Below are 23,367 nucleotides of genomic sequence, written 5' to 3'. Positions count from 1 at the left end.
TGCAAAGACTGAGTAACCAGGACAGAGCCTAAGTCAGTAATATTAACTTTCTTTTAATCAGGTAACAGCTGATCCTTAAGTCAACCTGAATTACTTAATCTACAAGCAAGAGCTGTGACAGTATCTAGCCAGTTTTCCCTCAGCACTTGTGATGGCCCTCTCCACCCGCTAGGGGCTTACCTTGGTTGCAGGAGATTCCACCACTTGCAGACTAGTAACTAAAGGTATTAAGTTGCCTAACTAGTATTTACTAGCAACCTGGACACTGAAAATCATTCCTCAAGCCTTTCTTTTCATAAGCAGAAAAAAACCTAAAGGGAATGAACACTCTAGTATGAAGAATGACGTTTTTTTCTAATCAGTAGGGAGTAACTGCCCCTTCTCCTCATGATGAGTAATCACTGTGAAAACTGTGTACTGTGTGAATAAATTTATAGTCTTGTTTCCATGGTGATCACCATAAGCAGAAAGTTGATATAGGGTTTGGGGCAGTGGTTTTTAAGGAGGGCACAATTTTACACACACATCCCTTTTCAATTACAAACTTTCATTCCAGTATCTCTAGATCATTCAACCTAAAAAATAATAATTTAGAACAGCATGTGAACTGCATAATAAATAGAAAAGCATTAGAATCACAATCAGGAAAGCTGCTTGCTCATCCTGATGCTGGCACAAAGTAACAGTACGACCTTGGGCAGGTCATTTATCTTTCTGGGACACAGTATCAATTGTCAGTTGACACTGTCAATTAAGGTAACAGGTCGAACAGTCTTTTTGCTCTAATGGTTATAATTCTATGGGATACACTCAAAAAGGGAAATTATCATCTCATTCTTTTCCTTTAAAAATCAAGTTGAGAAAATAAAGAGCACCAAAGTGGTATATCAAGGGATATGGAAACCTACTAATTGATGGTATGTGTTAGAATAAAGAGCACAGACTGATGAGAGCACAGGACTCAAATTACCACTTTGTGTTAACAAAAAATCTTTGCAACATTATCTCATAGAGAAAACAAGTAAGACTGCCACTCCCCCGAAATTAACTTCTTTAAAAATCACAATTGCTTTTTGTGGTAATTCTTTTTGCTGGGAATGCCGCATTCCCACCGACGCTTCTCCCCACACTCGGTCTCTAAATGTCAAACTCTACTACTGTACTGCCCCAAAATACAGAGCTCCAGTGACACCGTCACAAAGACTAATTTCCCAGCTGTTAACAAGCACTCTCTCTTCGAACTTCACACTTTACCTACAGCTGTCGTGTGTCCTTCACGTTACACCACACTTCTCTCCTCCCAACTAGCACCTTCCATTCTAGATTGAAAGTCTCATCTAATTCAGCTTGGGGTTCCCCACAGAACAGTAGAGTACCTCACACAGTGGAAAAATTAGTGATGAATGCTAACTCAAGACATTTTAAACCCTGTGTTCTTAAAGTATAAAACAAACCCCTACTTTCTGTTTATATTTTAACGAATTTCATTTTCTTTTGTCTCTTTGCCACTTTCTATAGGCCAAAGAAGCTCACAGCTGCCACTTGAGGGCTTAATAGTCATTTCTGGAGCACTATTCTCAGTGCAAAATAAAATCAAAAGATAAAGTAACAATAATTATCTCTAGGAATATTTTTCAATCAGACAAACTAGCTTATCTGGAAAATGAGATGGATACCCTCTCCTGATAGACAGATAGAAAATTATAAAGGGTGATTAAAACTACCAACAGTTTTCCAGTGGCTGCCCATAGTCAAACATCTTTTATCAAAAGTGTTATCTAATTCTAGAGACATGATAAGGCTTAGTTAGCACTTTAAAAATGTGATTAGGAAAGAGGCTTCACTAATCTCCTGGTTATACATATTAATGACTATGTTTCTGCTTTCCAATCTATAAAATGAGGATAAATGTATCTCTTAGCACTTACTCATAGAGTGCTTAAAGATATTTATGGGGTGAGCTCTTTAGACAGCTAAAACAAAACAAAGTTCTTTAGGCAACATTTCTACTATTCAATTTCTAACTAAGCTTGTAGCTGAAAAGCAAAATTTTAAACTCCATTCACAAATATCTAGATGGGTTTATACTACTTAAGAAAATCTTGTCTAAGAAAGGAGAATCATGTGCTGCTGAAGTTACATTTGTTTTATATATATATATATATATATATATATATATATATATATATATATATATATATATATATACATACAAATATTATCTCTTTAAATACACTCCAAGAGTTTCCAGTTTAAGATCGTACAGATCAAAATTATCTACAAAGATATTAATTTTTCCTAAATTAGTTAAGGCAGACAACTTACTAAATTCCCAAAGGAATTACAATTTCTAAAATAGCATCCCAGTAGATACTAAGGTCACTGAAATGGAGGGGGAAAAAAACTTGCCTTATTTGTACTGTAGTTAAGGTCTATAAATTCTTATTAAGTGGTACTTTTAAAAAAGTTTTACACCTTTAGCTAGCAAGGGTGGTATAAAATTTCACAAAGAATAAACTTCTTAATTTGAGGGCTCCCAGAAGAGACTGTCAGTATAAGCGGTCTGACTTGGTTTTCAAATAATAGGTGAAATTTGATCCCTCTGTGACCAGTTCAAGTTTGTCTAGGAGCCCACTTACACTTGCTGTTGATATTGGATACTACTGGATTATACCAAATTAGTACAGGGACAATTTTTATAAATTATACATTCAACTGGGATACACAGGTTTTGAAGATGACAGAGACAGAAGACATTTTCATAGATCTCAATTATATTTAACATATCCCTTGCAACTTAAATTTTTTTTATAATAAAATAGTAGCACTCGTAGAGGCTAAGACCAAGTTTTGAGGCTTCACAATTATTAAATTTCTAGTTAAACTTGTGATTTGAAAGCAAAATTTAAAACTCCACTTGGAATTTTTAAAAAATCAGTATCTGAAAAGTTGGCATGTTTTCAATGTATTTCATTAAAAATATTTCACAACTAATTTAATGTTCCTTTCTAACCAAAATCAAAATTCAGAAAGTAAATATTTACATGAAGCATTTGAGTATTTAACAAATTGCTTACCTAAATTATTTTGAAATTCTACATACAAAGCGAGAATTTTAATTTCTACTTTTACATGTTTTTACTAAATACACATATTTGAAAGGATTCTGTCTCCCACTTTTGGTTTATTGAACTTATATCAATATAAAAAGCTTAGCTTTGCTTAAGGAATTAGGGGTAAAATCATATAAATAAAAGAACTACAGAAAACCTCTTTAATTATAAGGGCCATGACTTATGCATATTGTACCTGCAATTGTTAGCATAATGTTGGCACACTAATCACCCCAAAGAAGAAAAAAACAAAAAAATGGCAGCTGAATCGACTTTCACTGGTAAAGTAAAAAAAACAAAAACAAAAAAACTTTCTTGGAATTTTAAGCCTTTGATAAAAAAACAGAATGGAAGGAAAAGAAAAAATATACTGCCAAATAAATACTGTTACAGAACTTAGGCACTTATAAGTAATCACTAAAATTAAAGTTTTGCTCAAAGAATTTACTACTTTTTAAGGCACCAAACTACACAATTTTTTTCTGCTTGTCCCTTGACACAATGAAAGTTAACTTTTCTTAATTATCCTAAGTAAAAACCAGGCTAGGGATTCATCTACCTGCAATGTAATAAACTAATAACAGTGCTTCCAGACTGAGGGGCAAAGATGAGCATCAGCTTGGAACATGAAAACAGCAGTGGATGTAATACACGCAGGTTTTGTCAGAAGTAATGATTGCCATGCTTAACTGGAAGTTAACACGATTCCCTGAGTTTCTAAAAGCTCATCTAAAGCCAAAGCTACAACTGTAATACAGTAAACCTTTGTTTACTGTAACAGGAGTAAAAGAAGAACTACAAAGGTGATTCACGGATATACTTACAGATCCTCTGAGAAATAAAATTGGAACCCCAATTCCAAACTTTTCTCCTAAGATGCTCACAGCAGATAAGAGCTGGAATGCTTGTTGACCAAAGTCCTGTGACATATCTTCTGAGTCATCAATGGAAAGGCAATGATACAATCTGAATTTAAAAAAATATGTTAGAAAGCTTAGCCAAGACGTGATACCATCCTACAGCTTATCACTTGTTTCATTGCTTTTACCAATAACTAAAAATTGTATCACTCTTTTTTGTTGATTTCTTCAAGCTATTGGGCCAATTTGTGCTTTATGTATTTGTAGGGTTTTGTTTGTTTGTTTCACATGCATAGAACAATTCTGTCCTCTTGGCAAAAAAACCAATTATCACCAAATAGAGAACATCTCCACCTCTGAGAATACTTCTTTTGCCTAACAGTAATACAGTTACCACACCTAGGTACACAGTTAACTAGGTATACTATTTCTTTCTTTTTTTTCAATTAATATGCAGTTAAATTGTGTGTGTGAAACTCTACAAATTTAAGCACATCCGCTGATTATTCATTTGCACAGATTCATTAAACCACCACCACTACAATCAGGACACACAACAAATCCATCACAAGACAATAGTTCCTTGTGTTATTCCTTTGAAACCATACCCGTCTCTGGCAACCACTGATCTTTTCTTCAACCCTATAGAATAGGCTTGTGTTTGAGAGAATGTATAAATAGAATCATATGTAGAATTGGCATTATTTCTCCTTTTAAATGTTTGGTAGAATTTGCCACTGAAACCATTTGAGCCAGGGAATTTTGTTTTCAGAGGTTTTTAACAAGGGTCTCATCCAATTTCTTTAACAGTTGTAGGACTATTCAGGTTATCGATTTCACTGTGGGTGAGTTTTCCTAGTTTGAGTGATCAAGGAATTGGTCCATTTCATCCATTACTGAATGGATGTGCACTGAGTTATTTAGTGCTTCCTCAGCCTTTTAATGTCTGTTGGGCCTACAGTGCAATTCTTCTTTCATCCTGATACCTATGTCTCCTTTTTTTTCTTGTTAGAAGTCTCTATCAATTTTATTGAACTTTTCAAAGAAGGAGCTTTTGAGTTAACTGGTTTTCTCTTGAGTTTAGTATCCTGTTTTCCATTTCATTGATTTATGCTCTTCTCTACTTTACTTTCTTCTATTTTTAGTTTGCTCTTATTTGACACTTAAGATAGAGTCTTAATTACTGATCTGAAACCTTTTTTCTATGGTAAGTATTTAATGCTCTAAATTTCCTTCTTAGTATTGCTTTAACTGCATGCCCTACATTTTATATTTCCATTTCATTCACTTCAAAATATTTTCTGATTTACCTTGAGACTTACCCTTTAACTCATGGATTATTTGATACTGTGTTATTTAATTTCCCAGTGTTTGAAGACTTTACTAGTTCTGATATTGATTTCTAGTTTAATTCCGTTATAGCAAAACAATATAGCCTGTATGAGTACAATTCTTTTAAATATTTGTTAAGGTGTGTTTCAGAACCCATAATATGGTCTATGTGAATGTTCCATCTGTACCTGAAAAGAATATGTATTCTGCTATTGTTGAATTTTTTATAAAAGTTAATAAGACCCAGTTTGTTGATAGTCCTATTCATTTCTTCTTTTTACTAATTTTCTATTAATTACTCAGAAAGATGTTGAAGTCACCAACTGGATTTGTGAATTTCTTTCTCCTTTCATTCCATCAGTTCTTTTAAGTATATACACATTTAAGATTATGTGTTCTTTGATATGATATATCAAATTTAGTGAGGCTATGGTACCCAGTTGTTTGGTCAAACATTAAACTAGATGTTTGCTATAAAAGTATTTCATAGATGGGATTAACATTTACAATCAGTTGATTTTAAGTAAGGGACATTACCCTTGATAATGTGAGTGGTTCTCATTCAATCATATGAAGGCCTTAAAGAACAAAGACCAAGGTCTGCTGCAAGACAAGTTGTGACTCGTAACTGTTGACATAGAAATTCTCCCCCATTTTCCAGACTGCCAGATGTCAGATTTCAGATTTGCTAATCCCTACAAATGCAGGAGCCAATTCCTTAAAAATCAGTCTCCTTTTATTTACTGTTTATCTATGTGTATATATGTGTGTGTGTTTCTCTGGAGAACCTTGACTGATACATTGGTAAAATGACCCTTTTATTATCATGTTGGTAAAATTCTTTTTCCAAAGTCTCCATTGTCCAATATTAAAATAACTCCAGCTTTTGATTAGTGTTTTATGGTATATAATTTTTACCCTTTTATTTTTAATCTACTTATGTAATATACCTGTAGTGGATTTCTTATGGACAGTATATAGTTGCATCATATTTTTTAAACCAATTCTAACAATGTCTGCCTTTGAATGGTGTTTTCAGACCTTTTGCATTTAATGTAACTATTGATATATCAAGCCTAAAGCACAATATGCCAATATTGTTTGCTTTGTCTTGTATTTAAATAAATTCATTAATTTTTTTAAAAACTGGAATACATATCATTCAACAAAAATTGGATCTAAAGTTATTTGAAAAGAAACAAAATAAAGACTTTTGGGAAGTCCATCTAGAAGAAGAAATTTTTACCTGGACCTGCAATTATCACAGCATTTTTCAGTTCCCATAATACCCACAGAGGCCTTTCGTAGTTGTTTGTCTTCAAAATGAGACAGGATGATTCTACCCAAGAGAAAATTTAAAATTAAATAAAAGAACAAAAATGTACATGTTAAATTCATTGCTAAAAATAATGAGGAGCAATCATCATTAATTGATTCATCTGGGACCTCTTTATTTGGCTTCAGTTTACTAAGGCACAAAGAAAGTTACCTTAAATAAATTTAGCACATATGTAACACCAACAAAATATTGCTTCTAAATATTTCTAATTATTTTGCAAAACTTTCTTCTTAAAAGAGCACCATCCATAAACTCATGTCACTAATTGATATAAAATAAAGAATACATACTGTCGCCTACACCTGCTGGAATGAAGGTATGTTTCCATCTTTGCCATCATCTTTAATTTGTATAATCGAAACTTTTCGTTGTGTATCTCACTAAGGAGGTGCCTGACAATTAAAAATATCACAGGAATACATAAAATTGCATTCATAATTTTGTTATTTACTACTGTTTACTTTCTATAACCTGTAACAACCACACCCTTATAAAGATAAATAATCTTTTATCATCCCAGAAAGTTACTGTGTCCCTTTCTAGTCAATGTCTCCCATAAGACTCAAGCATTTTTCTGATTTTTATGAAAATTACTTTTCAAAGAATTCTACCTTTATCCAAGCATCAAATTTTTAGCTGCCTTTGAAAAATTATTATAAACCTGGAATTTTTCTCATTTTGGTTTATTTGCTACATGTTTTTTAACTCCTTTTTCCACTACATATGTATTTTTACCTTTTCCCAGTAAAAGGTTATTTTTTATTGTGCTTATTTTATATAAGAACTGAAAGCACCTATGTAATGAATACAAGAGGCTAATGGCCAAATATGAGTCTGCATCCCTATTAGCTCTTCAGAGGACTTCTCAGCCCTCTAAAACTATCCCTTTGCATTACAAGACGACATTACAGGACACCAGCAAAGTATCAGAATTAAGTTCCGTCCCCAAACAATTATAACTGATTTCGCCCACCCCGACGTAACCCGAATTTAGTTAATTTTGTTAAAGAACTCTAAAGACATGTTCATTCTGACTGTTAATTCTAGTCTTCTGTGAAGAAATTCCATGAATATCAGATATCAGATAATAATCTCCCACATATCTTTACACATCCTTCCAAAATTTTCATCGAAACAGACCTCAAACACCATTTTGACTGTCCAACCTTTCACCTGATAAAAATACCTCAGTACAATTCTCAAGGGTGACACCAACCGGGAATCCAGCTGAGTGAGTTCTGGAAAGTCTGAACACACAAATGACCTCTTCTTCAAAATCATCCTTATCATTTGGCTCCGCCGACCACCAGGCCCTCCCACAGAACTTCCCTGAAAGTCTCCTCCAGCTGCTGACTCCCACGGGAACCATCTAATCTCATTTTTCTTAGCTCAGCAGCTAAAAATTACTTGCTTTTTCGCTTTGTTTGTTTAGCTCACCTTCTCCTCAGAAAAAGCAAAGAAAACAAATCTAAGAACTAGATCCTCCCTTCTATTTGCTTCAGATGACCTATCTATATATAACACATCTTTTCAGTGTCAGTAACAAATTTGAAACGTAAAATGACAATTCTCTAAACAGCAAATTAAATGAGTATTTTATTCTTCTTCTGGAACTATTACAATAGTTAAAGTACAATATTCCACAGAATAAAAACAAGTTCAAAAAAGTTCTAAAAGCAATATAATAGAAATCAGAAACAGTAGAAAGTTTATTGAGATCAATTTGCAAATTATTCCCTTTAAAAAAGATTACAATAACTATTGGGCTTGACTGTGTGAAATAACAGCAAATGGAGACATTGAGACTTTGCCAGTGGTATGGCTTCTACAATAAGTATGAAATGACTTATTTATACTGATGAGTGGATATGTTTCTTCTCTCAGTTATAGCGTTCTAATACAGGATAGACTAAAATTTTTGTGAATTACAGTGACCTTTTCAGTTGAGAATGAACAACTCAATTTATTCTAAAACTTAATTTTTTTATAACAGGTTTGTCACAAGGATGACACAGATCTGTCCTCAACCCTTGATGAATTCTTTTTTATCCTGATTAAGCCTACAGTTTTACTCTCCTTAGGATGGATGCAAAGAACAACCTCTCTATACTAAAATTCAAGTACGTGTTTTCTAGCACCGCTATTGGGTTACCAATCATGGCTGCTTCCTGTTAAATCTTAATGAGATAACCATTTAAAATGTATTTGAGACTCAGATAAACAGGAACTGTGTCTGTTGATGAAGCTGCAAAGCCACAATATTAAGATGGGCTGTTAAGTCTTCAGCACATTTAGCATAATGCACAAATAAAATCAGAGGGGAGACTTGATAATATGGGTGAATGTTGAAACCACAATGTTGCTCATGTGAAACCTTCATAAGATTGTATATCAATGATACCTTAATTAAAAAAATGAAAAAAATCAGAACTGGTAAGAATTAACATATATTTGATACAATCTCATATTTAATAGTAGCATGCAGACCTATATTCTAGCCCAATTATTTTAAATTAATTTATAAAAAGCTTTACATATCCTAAGGAAAACAATAATTGTTCTACTGAAGAGGATGGTTTTACTGACTATGTTAGGGAACAAAAGCTACTGGGTACTCTTCAAAGGAAGAGCTTAAAATCTATAGCAAACATTTTTACCTAATTAATCCCAATTCTTCTTCAGATCTCAATTTTCCCTATCGTTTCCTGAGGAAAGACTTACCTTAACTTTTTAAAACTTGGTAAACACATGCCTCATTATATTCTCACTATTCAACGCAACTTCCCTTCATAGCACTTAACACAGTCACAACTTTACACATATTTGAAGGATCGATTTAAAAATTTTTAATTGAGATTTTCAAACACAAAAAGTAATGTGAACTCAAATGTATTCATAGTTGAGTGATTCTGTGCTCAAGGTCTGCCATTCATTATACTGTAGCCTCTATAAAAACAGGTTCAGTATCTGCTTTTATTTGTCATTGAATCCCAACACAGAGCATAATGCTTGGAACATGGTGGGCACTCAAAAACAAAACAAAATAAAATGGCCGAGTGGTGAATAAAAATAAAAACTGTATGACTGTATGAGATAAACATTCTCATCATTTTAACAGAATGGGCTAATATGTCCACTTAAGAGTCAATGCATTCAGCTACATGGAGGTGTATTTTGAAAATACCTCACCTTGGAGGCCCATCACTTACCACATATGTTTGTTTCCTGAGCTTTTTCCCCACTATGGATAAGGGAATCAGCTACTAAACTGCCCCTAACATTTTTGGAAGATGAAGTTTTCCTTTCCAATATAATCTCAAAGAACTTACACCCTAACGAAAACTTGTTTAGTACTTAAGTAGACTAGATTTTCCCGTGTTTAACACTGAACACTTAATACTTTTTCATGGCTGTCAATCAGTACAGTGCAATATGATTACTCAGTCAAGGACAGCTGGCCTGCCTTCAGAGAACAGGAAACACATGGTGAAGACAACCAGGCAGGGACTGGTGGAGGTCATCTGGAATGAGCACCACTATCGCCAAGAAAGAAAGAGCCAGTAACAAAACAAATGGTATCTGAAGGAATTTCGGCTGAAAACATGTTAAAACTTAAGAGGACATGAGGAAACAAAAACAGCTCATAGATGCACAATATTAGAAAAACATTCCACTGGATCTGTTACATTCCCAGTGTAGTTCTGATTTAGTTAATTAATCCCTCACAGGAAACGAGGTGTGGCTGTAACTAGGTCACTTTCTCTATGGGGCAACACGTACCACAAATGTTCTTACTGGATGTCCTGTTTTGGTTTGGGTTTAAATGCACTTACCAACATTAATTGAAATTTTGGGTGCAGCCTCAAATACTTTCAAGGCTTATCTGCAAGGATGAAAGGAAAAATGTTTTTACCTGTTTAAGTTAATGTCTGCTGGAGCCCAGAGTAGGTGACAAGAACTTTGGAGTCCATCACGGCCAGCTCTACCAATCTCCTGGTAGTATGATTCCATTTCCTTAGGAGCACCATAATGAATGACTTTGCGAATGTCAGCTTTATTAATGCCCATTCCAAAAGCTATGGTAGCTATGACACACTAAGAATAAACAACAACATAGTTTGACATTTACCTACTAAAATCTTGTATTTTTTTCCTTTGATAAGAATCATTAGCTAAAGTCCTAGGCATGACTGAAACTTTAATTTCGACCAATCACTTACAGATTAAGAGATCATCTGCCCAGTTTACAGATTAAGGATTGGTGACCATAAAGTAGGATTTCTTCTCCCTTTCTATAAAAAACAGCAAATAAAGTAGTTTCTCTGAACACTTAAAAGCACAACACACATAAAAGACTCTTTAAAATATTTTATTCTATCAAATGAGATTTTTGTGTTAATCTGAAGTTTCAAGAGTCTGTACTGGACTGCACAGTATCTTAATATTTTCTACCATTTTTATAAGCTGGAGGAAAGCTTCTCATTACAGATCATAAAAATGGAACATGAATTTATCTCTGCATCTGCAAAAGGATAAAATTGGTAGAATATCTAATATGTATGCATAACTGGGATGAGATTCACATGACTGGAGGAAATTTTAGGGAAGAATTTTTTATAAGAACACAAAAAACCAACACAATTTTTGAAAGTATTAACAGAAAGAATAAAAGAAGATGTGCAAGAAAAGTAACTGGAGTATACTACATGGCATGGAGATAAAAAAGCATTTACAGAGAAATAATTACATAAATATATAATATTTGAATGTAGATGATCTATCCAAAATTATGATAGTAATGTTAGGAGGAAAGAGGCCTAGAAATACATGGATGGAGGAGAAGGGCAGGAAGGGAGGTGCTATAGTTACACTTTTATCTTTCAGAGGGAATGCAACAGATAATGCCTAAAATGATTAGACAAATATATAAGAAACTAAGAAGTAGCAGTATAAACAAATTATTACAAGATACAGAGTAGTAAACACCAACAGAATAAACAACAAGAGTTGGGAGAGGCAAAGAGAAGTGGGGAAGGAATGAGGGGTTGATGCTTTCCACTCTAAGCACTGGTAACTATTTTGGTTCTTCAAACCATGTGTGTGCATGACTGATGAAACTAAAGTGCCATTAAAAAAAAAAAACTAAAGTGTCATTAAAACACCTGTTAAGATGAACCAACAGTAGCAAAATAAGAAAGAAGGAAAGAAAAAAGAAAATGCTGAACAAATAAAAGGAAGTATAAAAATGTTGAGAAATAAACAAGTAATAGAAACGAAAATGTATTAAGAAAAAGCTTTGAGTAACATCAGACCATTTTGTTATATTTAAGAATGAATGAGCAACATAATTCTAATTTTCTTTTGTTATGTAATTTCTTTGTTTTTTCCAGCCTTATTGAGATACAATTGACATATAATATTGTATAAATGTAAAATGTGATGATTTGATATACATATATATTGCGAAGTGATCACTACCTCACAGTTACTATTTGTGGTGTGTGTGTGTGTATGTGTGTGTGTGTGTGTGTGTGTGTGTAGGTATGTGTTGTGTGTGTACACATATGTGTGTGATGAGAACACATTTAGATCTAATTTTCATTATCTGATAGTTTTTAGATGAGATCATCCTATTCTACAGACATTAATTTTCAAAATATCCTTATCAACTCAGTTGAAAATAGGTATTTATCAAATAATTTATTCACAACCTCATTCCAGAAAGGGAAGGAATTCAAGCCATCTTACAAAGGCAAATTAAAAAAACGGACATAAAAATCAGAATTAAAAGAATGGTCACAGACTAAAATGCAAATCTACATCTGAATGTAGTTAGATTTGATTATGAATAAGAAAATTTTGTTCTCTAAAAGTGTAAAATAGGAAATACTAAGATTCTAAGTATCACTGAATCCTAGACATTAAAATCTAGGAAGGTAAGCTAGGGATGTCAGCTGTACTTTTAGGTCCATACTCAAGTAAAAATCAGCTGTAAAAAAGAGAGTAAATGTCTACAATTCTGTACATGATCTATTCAGTAGGCACTCAATAAATACTCAATAGCAAATATTCAATTCCAAGAGCACCAGACTATTCTATATAGATAAAGAAATGTATTTTCATAATCTTGAGAAGGTGTCTGAGGACTCTCAATGCAAATGTGAAGCTTTTAAACTATTTATAATGGCAAAGAAGGAGTACACTGGGCCAGCTATCAGATAAAACTACCCGATGTCGGCCTAGGTGACACAATCAATACTGATTTACTACTTTGCATAATGTGGACAGAAGTTTGTGACATCCTGCCACAGAAAGGGAAAATACAGCAGCACATACATACATATGCCCTTCTAGATATTAGATACAATTACTGTGAGGTTTTTAGAGTCATATTTCAAAGCACTGATGTTTGATGAAGCTGTATGCTGGTAGGAAAACCAGATGCACCCAGCAAAGTCCCTATCACAAGAGAACAGAGATAAAGTCTGTGCAGGTGGGGGGAGGGGGGTGAATATCTCTGTCTAACGGGGATATCTCTATCTAAACAAATGATGGGTAATATGTCCAGACAGACAGAAGAAACCACTGGTCAGTTAATCACTCCAATATTCATCATTAAGATTCAGTAAGCAGAAACTAATCATTTTTATCCAATGATTTTCAAGGTCCTGAGATGACAGAATAAAAATGTAAATATTTAAGAACTGGGGTAAAAACTAGGCAGTTGTCATAGCTGTTCCTATCTTTGGAAAGAACTGATACTTACAACAGGTATGCGTTACAGCACACAACACATAGTGAACTTTCAGACAATGGGGTGGAGAACAATTATGGGTAATAAGGAGCACTGGATAGAGAGTAAATGGATGGATGACCAATTGGACAGAAAATGCAAAGCAGAAGAATAAGTTCATCTCAACTTGAGAGGAGGACTCTCCACAGGCTCACAGTGGCAGTGTTGGTAGGATGCTGACAGTAGAAAGTTGCTGATTCAAACCTACGAATGTGGCCTGAATTTACATCTCGAATATTCTGTATGATACCTGTTGAACCAAGATTACAACCATGACAGACTGGAACTATTACATGATTCCAATCAATACAGGAATCTCAGCTGGAACACTTTACAATAACTTCATTGATATCTTTCCTTTCCACAGTTTTTCTCAAATCAATCTACTTAGCGCTGCTGGAATAACGTTTCTGTAATACTATTATCCTGCTCAAAAACACAGAACAGTTGGTCATGATGGTTTTTGAACTCTCTTCTGTGTTACCAGGATTCTAATGCTCACAGGAACTACCCAGGAGACAGGGATGCTCTTGGACCCCTTTCTCCCTCACATAACTTCAACAAGATCATTCTACTTTAATCTGTTTTACCTATTCAATAAAATTTCATTTGAATAAAAAATTCTAAGGCTCAAGTGGTCTCAAAAAAGAAGCACATCACCTCTTTGCAAGTTTGAAGGCCCTCTAGAACCTGGCCAACCAACCCATTCGGCTTTTCTCTAACACCCTGCCTTTTCACCTGTACTTTGTCCATTCCTACTCCACACTCTTTCTCTACAAGCATCCCAAACTACTCACAATTTCCTGAACCCACTATGTACTCTTGTATCACAGTGACTTTGCACGTACTAGTTCTTCTTCCTAGAATCAATAATCAATTCCTTTTCCCTCACTGCCTACTTGCCTTGCATACTTGACAAACTGCTATTCAGTTGTTCAGACTCTACTCAAATTGCTTCCTCCTGGATGGACATTGCCCATTACACAACCTACCTTTACCAGCTAGCGTTCCCTCCTCTGTGCGCCTGAGCAATAGGTACAGCCTGTTATTTCTACTAGTCTGCAATCACTTGTTCACCTCTCTACCTCCTACATTATACCCCTGCTTCCCCCTTTACTACCGGGACTGCTTCATGCTCAACACAAAGAAGATATTCAATAAAGATTTATTTGGTAAACAAATATTGGAGAAATATGTTTCCACTATGGAATAGAGAGTAATGATGATGGAACTTCACACCTGAATTTCATCTCTCATGAACTTATGATGAACTTCTTTCCTTAAATTAATATGCATGCCTGCATGGTATGTTCCACAGGCTAACTTCAGGGTCTTAAGTTCAGCTGTAACTTTTTCTGTCATTTTTCTGGAAGGACAATAGATGATGGTCGGTCCTTCAAGTTCCCAGGCAGAACTAAAGAAACAGAAGAACAAAAGACAAATATGTATATATTGTACATCAGTTTGGTTTTATCTTAATTTTCCCTTTATTTTTAAAATTTTAATTTGATTTCATTTTATTTAAATTTTTTTTCTAGTAAGAGATCAAAAGGAGAAAGCACAAAGAAAAACCATGATATATTTAACAACATAAAAATCTAAAACATTAAGGAAAGTCAAATGCGGAAATAAATTAAATTATTAAACCCCATACACATTTGATCCAGTTTTTGTTTAAATTACAGTTAACACCATATCAAGTGTGTCTATTTAAGCAGAAACCTTGATTAAAACTTATAAACTACTGGAAATGGAATTTTTATATTTTTGGAAATTCAAAGCACTAGAATAACAATTAGTCTTCGTTTACCTAAGAAAGATGAGTGAACATTAACCTAGAGCAGTGGATAAAATTTATATTGTTTTTATTCCCCTATGATCATAAATTAAAATTCTATAGTTTACTAAAAAAAGCAAGAAATTTCTTGTAATATTAAAAGATTTTTATAGTTTGAAGAAGTATTTAACTAGTAATCTTCAGACTACGACTAATATAGAAAACAACATCTGTTAGAAAATGTTTTAGAAACCTGTGCTTGTTTATTGAAAGAGTAAATGATTTCCAAAGAACATTTATTTAATTCCTCAACCTATTCATGTACATAAATATGTTCACTTATGTTGACTTAATATAAAAAGAATGTACTATTTTAGATTTAGGAAAAGTTTTTATTTAACTTTTAATGCATATACCCTTTGATACAATTTCACTAGGAATCTATTTTACAAATATACTTACATACCTGCCAAAAGACACATATATACAAATATTCATAGCAAAACTATAATACTGAAAAATAATCTAAATGTTCATCATTAAGTACACTCAAACAATGAAATATTAAGCAAACATTTTTAAATTAAATGTATATTAAACCTTTAAGAAGGACTATTGCAAGAATCATTGAAAACTTGAACGCAAAGGAAAAACTGGGCAGTAATTTCACTGTAAGAACCTTACTTCATAATCTACTTAAAACAGTTTTTGATAGTGACCAAATGGGGTTCCACATAAAAAATTCAGAGTAGATAACTGTATGAAAAGCATACCAAAAAAATTTTATGTATAAAAGTATCATTTAAAAAATACGTTTCAAAGAAAAATAACTGTTCACCAAAATGTATTTCGTACCCTATACATCAAAGCCCTAATTTTAAAAAACCCAATATATGGAAAGGTAGCAAAGATAATTTAAATGAAAGGCAAAAATTTCAGAGAAAGTAGATATACTATGAAACAATTTCTGTATAAACAAAAACAAAAACTGGGAGTGCTTACCTGCACAGTATAGATAGATTCAGAGAAAAGTCTAGAAAGATATGTGTCAAAATACCAACAATGATGATAACTGAGTAATGGGATTAGAAGATCTAAGTACTCTTCAATTTACATGCATCTGTATTGTTCAAATTGATGTTCGGACAATGCATCACTTTTTACATTTAAAAAAATAAAAAATCCACAAATACTTGAACTTATCAGCAGAAAAATCAATGAAGTACAAATTCCTATTACAATAGGGTTCATTACTTTGCCAAGTAATTTTCTAAAGACTGCTATTTCCTCACAACAATTTCCTGAGAGCGGGGGGTAAAAATCTGTCTTCATCTAACTATTAATCTAGATAGGTGACAGAGGCTTGCCAATCTAATTTAAATATATCATGAATACAGAAAACAAGTAAGGTCACAGTTTGAAAAATATGTTAGCTTAATGAATAGAAAACGTGAATACTGATCAATTGGGAGAATTAAAGGAAGGGAAGAAAACAGAAACAAAAGGTTTACTCTGAAGTCTTACTTACCCTCTGTCTCATGGCCCACTAAGGGGAAAATGCACTTGCCTAAGATCTATAGAAAGCATGCTGACTCTACATGGTTCCCTGGCAACCTTTCTGGAAGGGTGAAAACAAGTGCAAAATCTTTCTTGATTTACTTTCAGAAAAAAAACACTGCCTCATTAAGTATCAAAATTTTGGATGCTCTTAGAGGTTAGGCTAAGAAGTTTGGTCTTTAGTCCATAGGACAGAGGAGCCACCAGAAAGGAACAGCAAGATTCAGGGATGTGCTTATGGATGATAAGCCAGAAAACCGTGTAGAGAATGGAACACGGCACAATGAGGAGGAGGAAGGTTCTGTTAGGAGAGGTTGTAATAAATTGGACTTAAAAGTAATAAAGACTCAATTAGTAAAATTAATGTGAAAGAGTGGGAAGGAAACACTTACATAAGATACCGTAAGTGAACACAATCAGAAAGATAGGGTGGCACAATGTCACAAAAAAACAAAAAGAGGAGGAAATTGGGAATTCGGTTTCAGATCACTGCAATAAAGAGAGTCAAACGAATTTTTTTGGTTTCCCAGTACAATAAGTTATGTCTACATTATAGCAGTAAGTGTGCAATAATAATAGCATTATGTCTGAAAAACTACATATTTTAATTAAAAAACACATTATTACAAAAACCATTAACCATCATCTGAGCCTTTAGCAAGCCATAGTCACTGAGCACAAATCGCCTTAACAAATAATGAAAAAGTCTGAGATTTTGCGAGAATTAACATAATGTGGCATAGAGACAGAAGGAGAAGATGCCGTTGCAAAAATGGTGCCAACAGACGTGCTCCCACACAGGGTTGCCACAGACCTTTAATTTGTAAAATACACAATATCTGCAAAGCACATTAAAGCAAAATGAAATAAATTAAGGGATGCCTGGAGAGAGCAACTGTCTCTGAGAACAACCTGAAGACTCACAGTACAGCTCTTCCAAGCTAAGGATATAAAGAAAACACCATATCCAGAATGGTAGGAGAGGCAGACACGGTCTGGTTGGCACCCCCACTCCCAGCACCAAAACCAAAAAGTGGGAGGGACATCACCAGTGCAGAGGTCCTCACTGAGGAGCGAGGGGTTCAAGCCCCATCTAGGGCACCCCTGCCATGCAGGCCTGCAGAGGAAGAAGAGCCCTCATAACATCTGGCATTGAAAATCACCAAGGCTTACACTACCGGGGAGCCAGAGAGCTGCAGGGAACCAAGACTCCACTCCTAAAGGGGCTGCAAACAAACACACTTGCTACAAAACCCAGCAGAAGGCAGCAGTTTGAAAAGCACCTGAGTTATACATGAAAGACATTTATTGACTAGCTCTAGGGTGTGTGCTGGAGAGGCAGAAATCTGTAGAAATGTTCATGAGGAATAAAAGCACTGCTGGGTGCCATTTTTCTTACCCTGTTTGTACTAGCTGGCAAGGTGCTTGTGGACACCACTTCCGATATTCTCCATCTGTCTTGCTCAACCTGCCCCAGCATTTCCTTGTAGACCCACCCCTAGAGGCACCCCTCCAAAGCAGCTCCCACATCATCATACCAGTAGGTATGATGGCACCCCCACAAAGAAACTATCATGGGGGTTGGTGGGTCCAACCCCACCCACCAGCACACCCCCAACAGTTAAAACCAGACCTCTCAGCCAGCCCTAGAAACACCTAGAATAAATTAAATCAACAACAGGTAGGGCCATACTCTGAAAACTTGCTGATGAAAGAAATTGAAGATAATATAAATAAATGGAAAGATACACTGTGCTCAGGGATTAGAAGAATTGATATTGTTAAAATGGCCATCTACCCAAAGCTATCTATAGATTCAATGCAATCCCTATCAAAATAACAATGGCATTTTTCACAGAACTAAAATAAATGATCCTAAATTATGTACATAATCACAAAAGACTCCAAATAGCCAGAGAACAAAGAACTGGAGGTTATCATGCATGCTCCCTGGTTTCAAATCATACTACAAAACTATAGCAATCAAAACAGTATGGTACTGGCACAAAAACAAACACATAGATCAAGGGATCAGAACAGACAACCCAGAAATAAGCTCATGCTTAAATGGTCAATTCCTATGACAAAGGAGGCAAGAATTTACAATGGCAAAAAGACAGTATCCTCAATAAATGGTGTGAGAAAACTGGGCAGCTACATGCAAAAGAATGAAACTGGATCACTTTCTTACAACATTTTCAAAAACAAATTCCAAATGGATTAAAGATGTAAATGTAAGACCTGAAACTATAAAACTCCTAAAAGAAAACAGAAAGTAAACTCTTAGACATTGGTCTTAGAAATGTATTTTTGCATCTGTCGCCTCAGGCAGGGGCAAGAGAAGCAAAAATATTACAATTGGGACTATATCAAACTGAAAAGCTTTTGTACTATTCAAGAAGCCATCGATAAAACAAAAAGGCAAGCTACTGAATCTTAGCAAACAATATATCCAATTAGGAGTTAATATCCAAAATACATAAAGAACTCATACAACACCAAAAAAAAAAAAAACTAACTAAAAAATAGAGGACCTAAATAGACATTTTTCCAAAGAAGACATACAGATGGCCAACAGGCAAATAAAAAGATGTTCAACATCACTTATCATCAGGGCAATGTTAACATCACTTATCATCAGGGCAATGTTAATCAAAACCACAATGAGATATCACCTGTCACCTGTTAGAATGGCCACTATCCAAAAGACAAGAAATAATGAGTGTTGGTGAGGATGTAAAGGAAAGGGAACCTTGTGCACTGTTTTCAAGAATGTAAATTGATGCAGCCACTATAGAAAGGAGTATGGAGGTTCCTCAAAATATTCAAAACAGAACTACCATATAATCCAGCAATCCACTTCTGGGTATTTATCCAAAGAAAAAAAAATACTAATTTGAAAAAATATGTGTACCCCTATGTCACTGCAGGATTATTTACAATAGCCAAGATATTGAAGCAACCTAAGTGTATATGTATATATGTGTGTACATACATATATACATATAATATTACCCAACCATAAAAAAGAATGAAATCTTGCCATTTGCAACAACATGGATGGACGTACACTAAGTGAAATAAGTCAGAAGAGGACAATACTGTATGATTTCATTTATACGTAGAATCCAAAAAGCAAAACAAACAAAGAAAAACAGAAACAGAAACAGACTATTAATACAAAGAACAAACTGGTGGTTCCCAGAGGGGAGCAGAACTGGGACACAGGCAAAATAGGTGAATGGGAAAAAAGGTACACACTTCCAAGTATAAAATAAGTCACAGGGATGTAAAGTAGAGCACAGGGAATATAAACAATAACTTGGTGTAGTGACAGATGCTCACTAGACTTACCAGGGTGAACATTTCATAATGTATAAATGCCCAATTAAAATACTGTACAACTCAAACTAATACATTATTATATGTCAACTATATATAAATTTTTTTTAAACACAAACAGCTGCAAAAAGGAGAAGGTTATTAGGGGAAAGTATCATAGAGACTGAGAATAAACAGACTGAAAAGCATCAAAGGTTAGGAGAATAAAGATCTGATCATTCTTTTTTGTGGAGACTAGCCTAGAATAAACAGCCTTCTCAAGAGAATGCTTTCCTTGCGGGATGGAAGGGAAGCGAAGCACAATGAGCACTCACTTTGGAGAGCTCACTAGAGTGGGGGAACACTGAGAATATATTCATTACACTCTGGTTTTAATAGGAATGTAAGAAAATCAAGCCTATTTTACAATCAAGCAAATTTTACATTTAAATGCATCCTAAAGAACAGGACCTCCTATAGGGTTTCCTTAACCCAGGACTGATCTTTTCTCTACAACTCTTTCTGAAAAAGAAAACATCAATGGTGTTCTTTAAACTCTATTTGCCTAGGTTTGTTTTGTGTTTGTACTGGTGGGACAAACATTATTTCCATGTATTCTGACTTAAAAACACATTTCATAACATGAAAATTATATGCTTTCCACTGAGCAGACAGCTCAGGGAATAAGGCTCAGGGAAGCATCTATGCATACATAAAAATTGTCTCCAAACACAATAAACAGGAAATAAATGTACCAGTGACAGTTTCTCTATCAGTAAAATGAAAATAATAGGTAGATTACAGAGCAGTCAGAAGGATTAAATTAGATTACTGACATAAAGCACCTAGGATACTCCCTGGGCACGTGATACAGGCTCAAAGGTGTTTACTATTAAGACAACTTTTAAAATTCTCTAATATTCAAATTAGTCATACAATGAGTGAACTAAATAGAATTCAGATTAAAGACTGTTTCTGTTGTTTCCTTGTCAATTATTAAGAGCGTACATCCTGTCCAAGCAACAGTGTGGACATCTAAAAATATTAGGATTAGCTCCTGCCTTCAAAAATAGACCACTTCCTCAGTCACTGTCTTGATTATGGACCATCATTTGACTTGAACCAAAGCTAAACAGAGTTATAAAAAAAAAAGTTGAGTAGAATTTGAAGTAGAGGAAATAGTAAAAATAAAATAAATACTTAAAAAGGAAGGGAATCATTACCAAAACGTGTAAACCATGAAATCCTCACCTCTTTTGGACAAGAAATTGCTTCAGATCCTGAAGGATATTTCCTGTTTTTCGTCCAACTTCTAAATACAGGTTTGGTCGATCAAAACTAGTACAAGTAATCTGAGGATTCTTCAGCCCTAAGCAATGTACAATATCTTCCCGGATGGAAGGACTCGCAGTGGCAGTAAGTGCAACAATTGGAACCTGAGTGAAGCAAAATTGATCTTTCAAAAACGAGAGAGCTCATTAATTCCCAGCATTTCTACTGCCTGCTTACAAAAACACTGGAAGACAACTTCAGGAGGAACAGTATTAAAAATGAAACTTCAAAATTATTCTTTTTTCAACAACAACAAAAAACTTCCTATTAGTTGTTTCTAGCCTTCTGAATATTTATTTTTTTAATGGGAAATTATTTAAATAAACACTAACTCCATAAGATTTCTAAATGCAATCCACATTGTCCTATTAAGACCACTTATTGGCTATCTACCTGTCCATTTATTATTTTTTTATTAAATTTATAATAGTGCTGATATAAATGGGGGTTATGTTATGCCTTGTTTGTGATTAATCTGTAATTCGCTGGCTATAAACCCTTTCATACCCTGAAAAATCTAACTATATAACTCATTAAGTCTCCTGTATTAAATATATTAGTTTATAAATTCTCAGATCTAGAAGCAAAGCTCTCAATGACCTGAATAACCTCTCTCCAGTTTTACCAAGCTGAGCATGGCATACGATATAGAAGAAAATTTATAAAATCAAATCTATTATTAACTGATTCTTTGATCAACCAAGTCATGCTGTATTTTCAGTTTAGCAAAGATTCCTTAAGAGGATTAGCAGCCAAAGGAAGAGGCACATCAGGTTCCATGAAAAATGTAAGTATGTTATCTTTCAGAAATTCAAAAGTAGGATAACATGCCTGAAACTAGAGTTCATATTTTTGTCACTATTATCTTAGGGACTTATAAACAACTCTGTTATAATTTCATAATCAGAAAAAATAGACTAAGTCTTAAAGTTGCTCCCAAATCATGCTTTTCAGTATCTGAGAATACAACTTTCTTAAAATACTCTTTTTAAGAAATAGGCACCCCTCTGTTTATCACCGCATTATTTACAGTAGACAAGATATGGAAGCAACCTAAGTGTCCATCAACAGATGAATGGATAAAGGAGATGTGGTACATATACACAATGGAATATTACTCAGTCATAAAGAAAAAAAGAAATCCTGCCATTAGCAACAACATGGATGGATCTAGAGGGTATTATGCTCAGTGAAATAAGCCAGAGAGAGACAAATACCATATGATTTCATTTATTTCTAGGATATAGAAACAAGGCAAAACAATAAACAAAAGAGCAGTACATTCACAGACACTAAAAAGTGATTAGTTTACCATGGGGGAGAGGTTGGGATGGGTGACAGGTATAAAGGGGCACAAAGTCTCAATCATATTATAAGTTAGCCACAGGGATAGCAGTGCAGCATGCAGAATACAATCAATGATTTAGGAGCACCTTTCTATGTAGACAGATAGTAACCACACTAGTGGGGGTGAGGATTTAATAATAGGGGTAAGTGTTGAACCACTGTGTTGTACTATTCGAAACCAATATAAGACTATCAACGATACTTCAATTTAAAAAATTCTCCTTTTAACCCATTACACAGTAAACAATATCCTCAAACAGCCCTTCAGATATACTGCAGCCACCTCACAAATCAGTTTACGTAATTATCCTATATGTAAGTGAAAATTTCTATGAAATTTGTAAAAAAATTAATTACAGAATTTGAAAAACAAGATAAAATTTATCAAAAACTACTAACTACCTTGTTTATAATCAATGTGTCTTTACGGAATTAAAAATTATCTCAAAGCTCATGTAAAAAAAATCAATTATATTTGGAAGTAGCTTTTTAAATGAAAAAAATGTACATCAAAACCAGTGTGACTAGGCAATCAGCATTTCTGAATTCTCTATCCTTAAATTGTGTAAAATTAACTTTATTTAACTTCCAAAGTA

The 23,367-nt window shown here is 34.2% G+C and overlaps 1 protein-coding gene across 3 annotated transcripts in view; it reads right to left on the bottom strand.

Annotated features, from left to right (window-relative positions):
- WRN (WRN RecQ like helicase) overlaps nucleotides 1-23,367 on the bottom strand; it is a 140,459-nt gene that overhangs the window by 33,523 nt on the left and 83,569 nt on the right. For all 3 annotated transcript variants that reach the window (XM_036894217.2, XM_036894219.2, XM_057505167.1), the window contains 6 exons: nucleotides 21,344-21,528; nucleotides 14,677-14,851; nucleotides 10,558-10,739; nucleotides 6,935-7,036; nucleotides 6,552-6,644; nucleotides 3,938-4,079 (listed from right to left, as the gene is read on the bottom strand). In XM_036894217.2, coding sequence (XP_036750112.2) covers nucleotides 3,938-4,079; nucleotides 6,552-6,644; nucleotides 6,935-7,036; nucleotides 10,558-10,739; nucleotides 14,677-14,851; nucleotides 21,344-21,528 — 879 coding nt within the window. The remainder of the gene's footprint in view (nucleotides 1-3,937; nucleotides 4,080-6,551; nucleotides 6,645-6,934; nucleotides 7,037-10,557; nucleotides 10,740-14,676; nucleotides 14,852-21,343; nucleotides 21,529-23,367) is intronic.

Source organism: Manis pentadactyla, chromosome 7, assembly GCF_030020395.1.
Source record: "Manis pentadactyla isolate mManPen7 chromosome 7, mManPen7.hap1, whole genome shotgun sequence".
Classification (NCBI taxonomy): Eukaryota; Metazoa; Chordata; class Mammalia; order Pholidota; family Manidae; genus Manis; species Manis pentadactyla.
The sequence above is the reverse complement of the archived record's forward strand: the minus strand, read 5'-3'. Positions and strand labels throughout refer to the sequence as shown.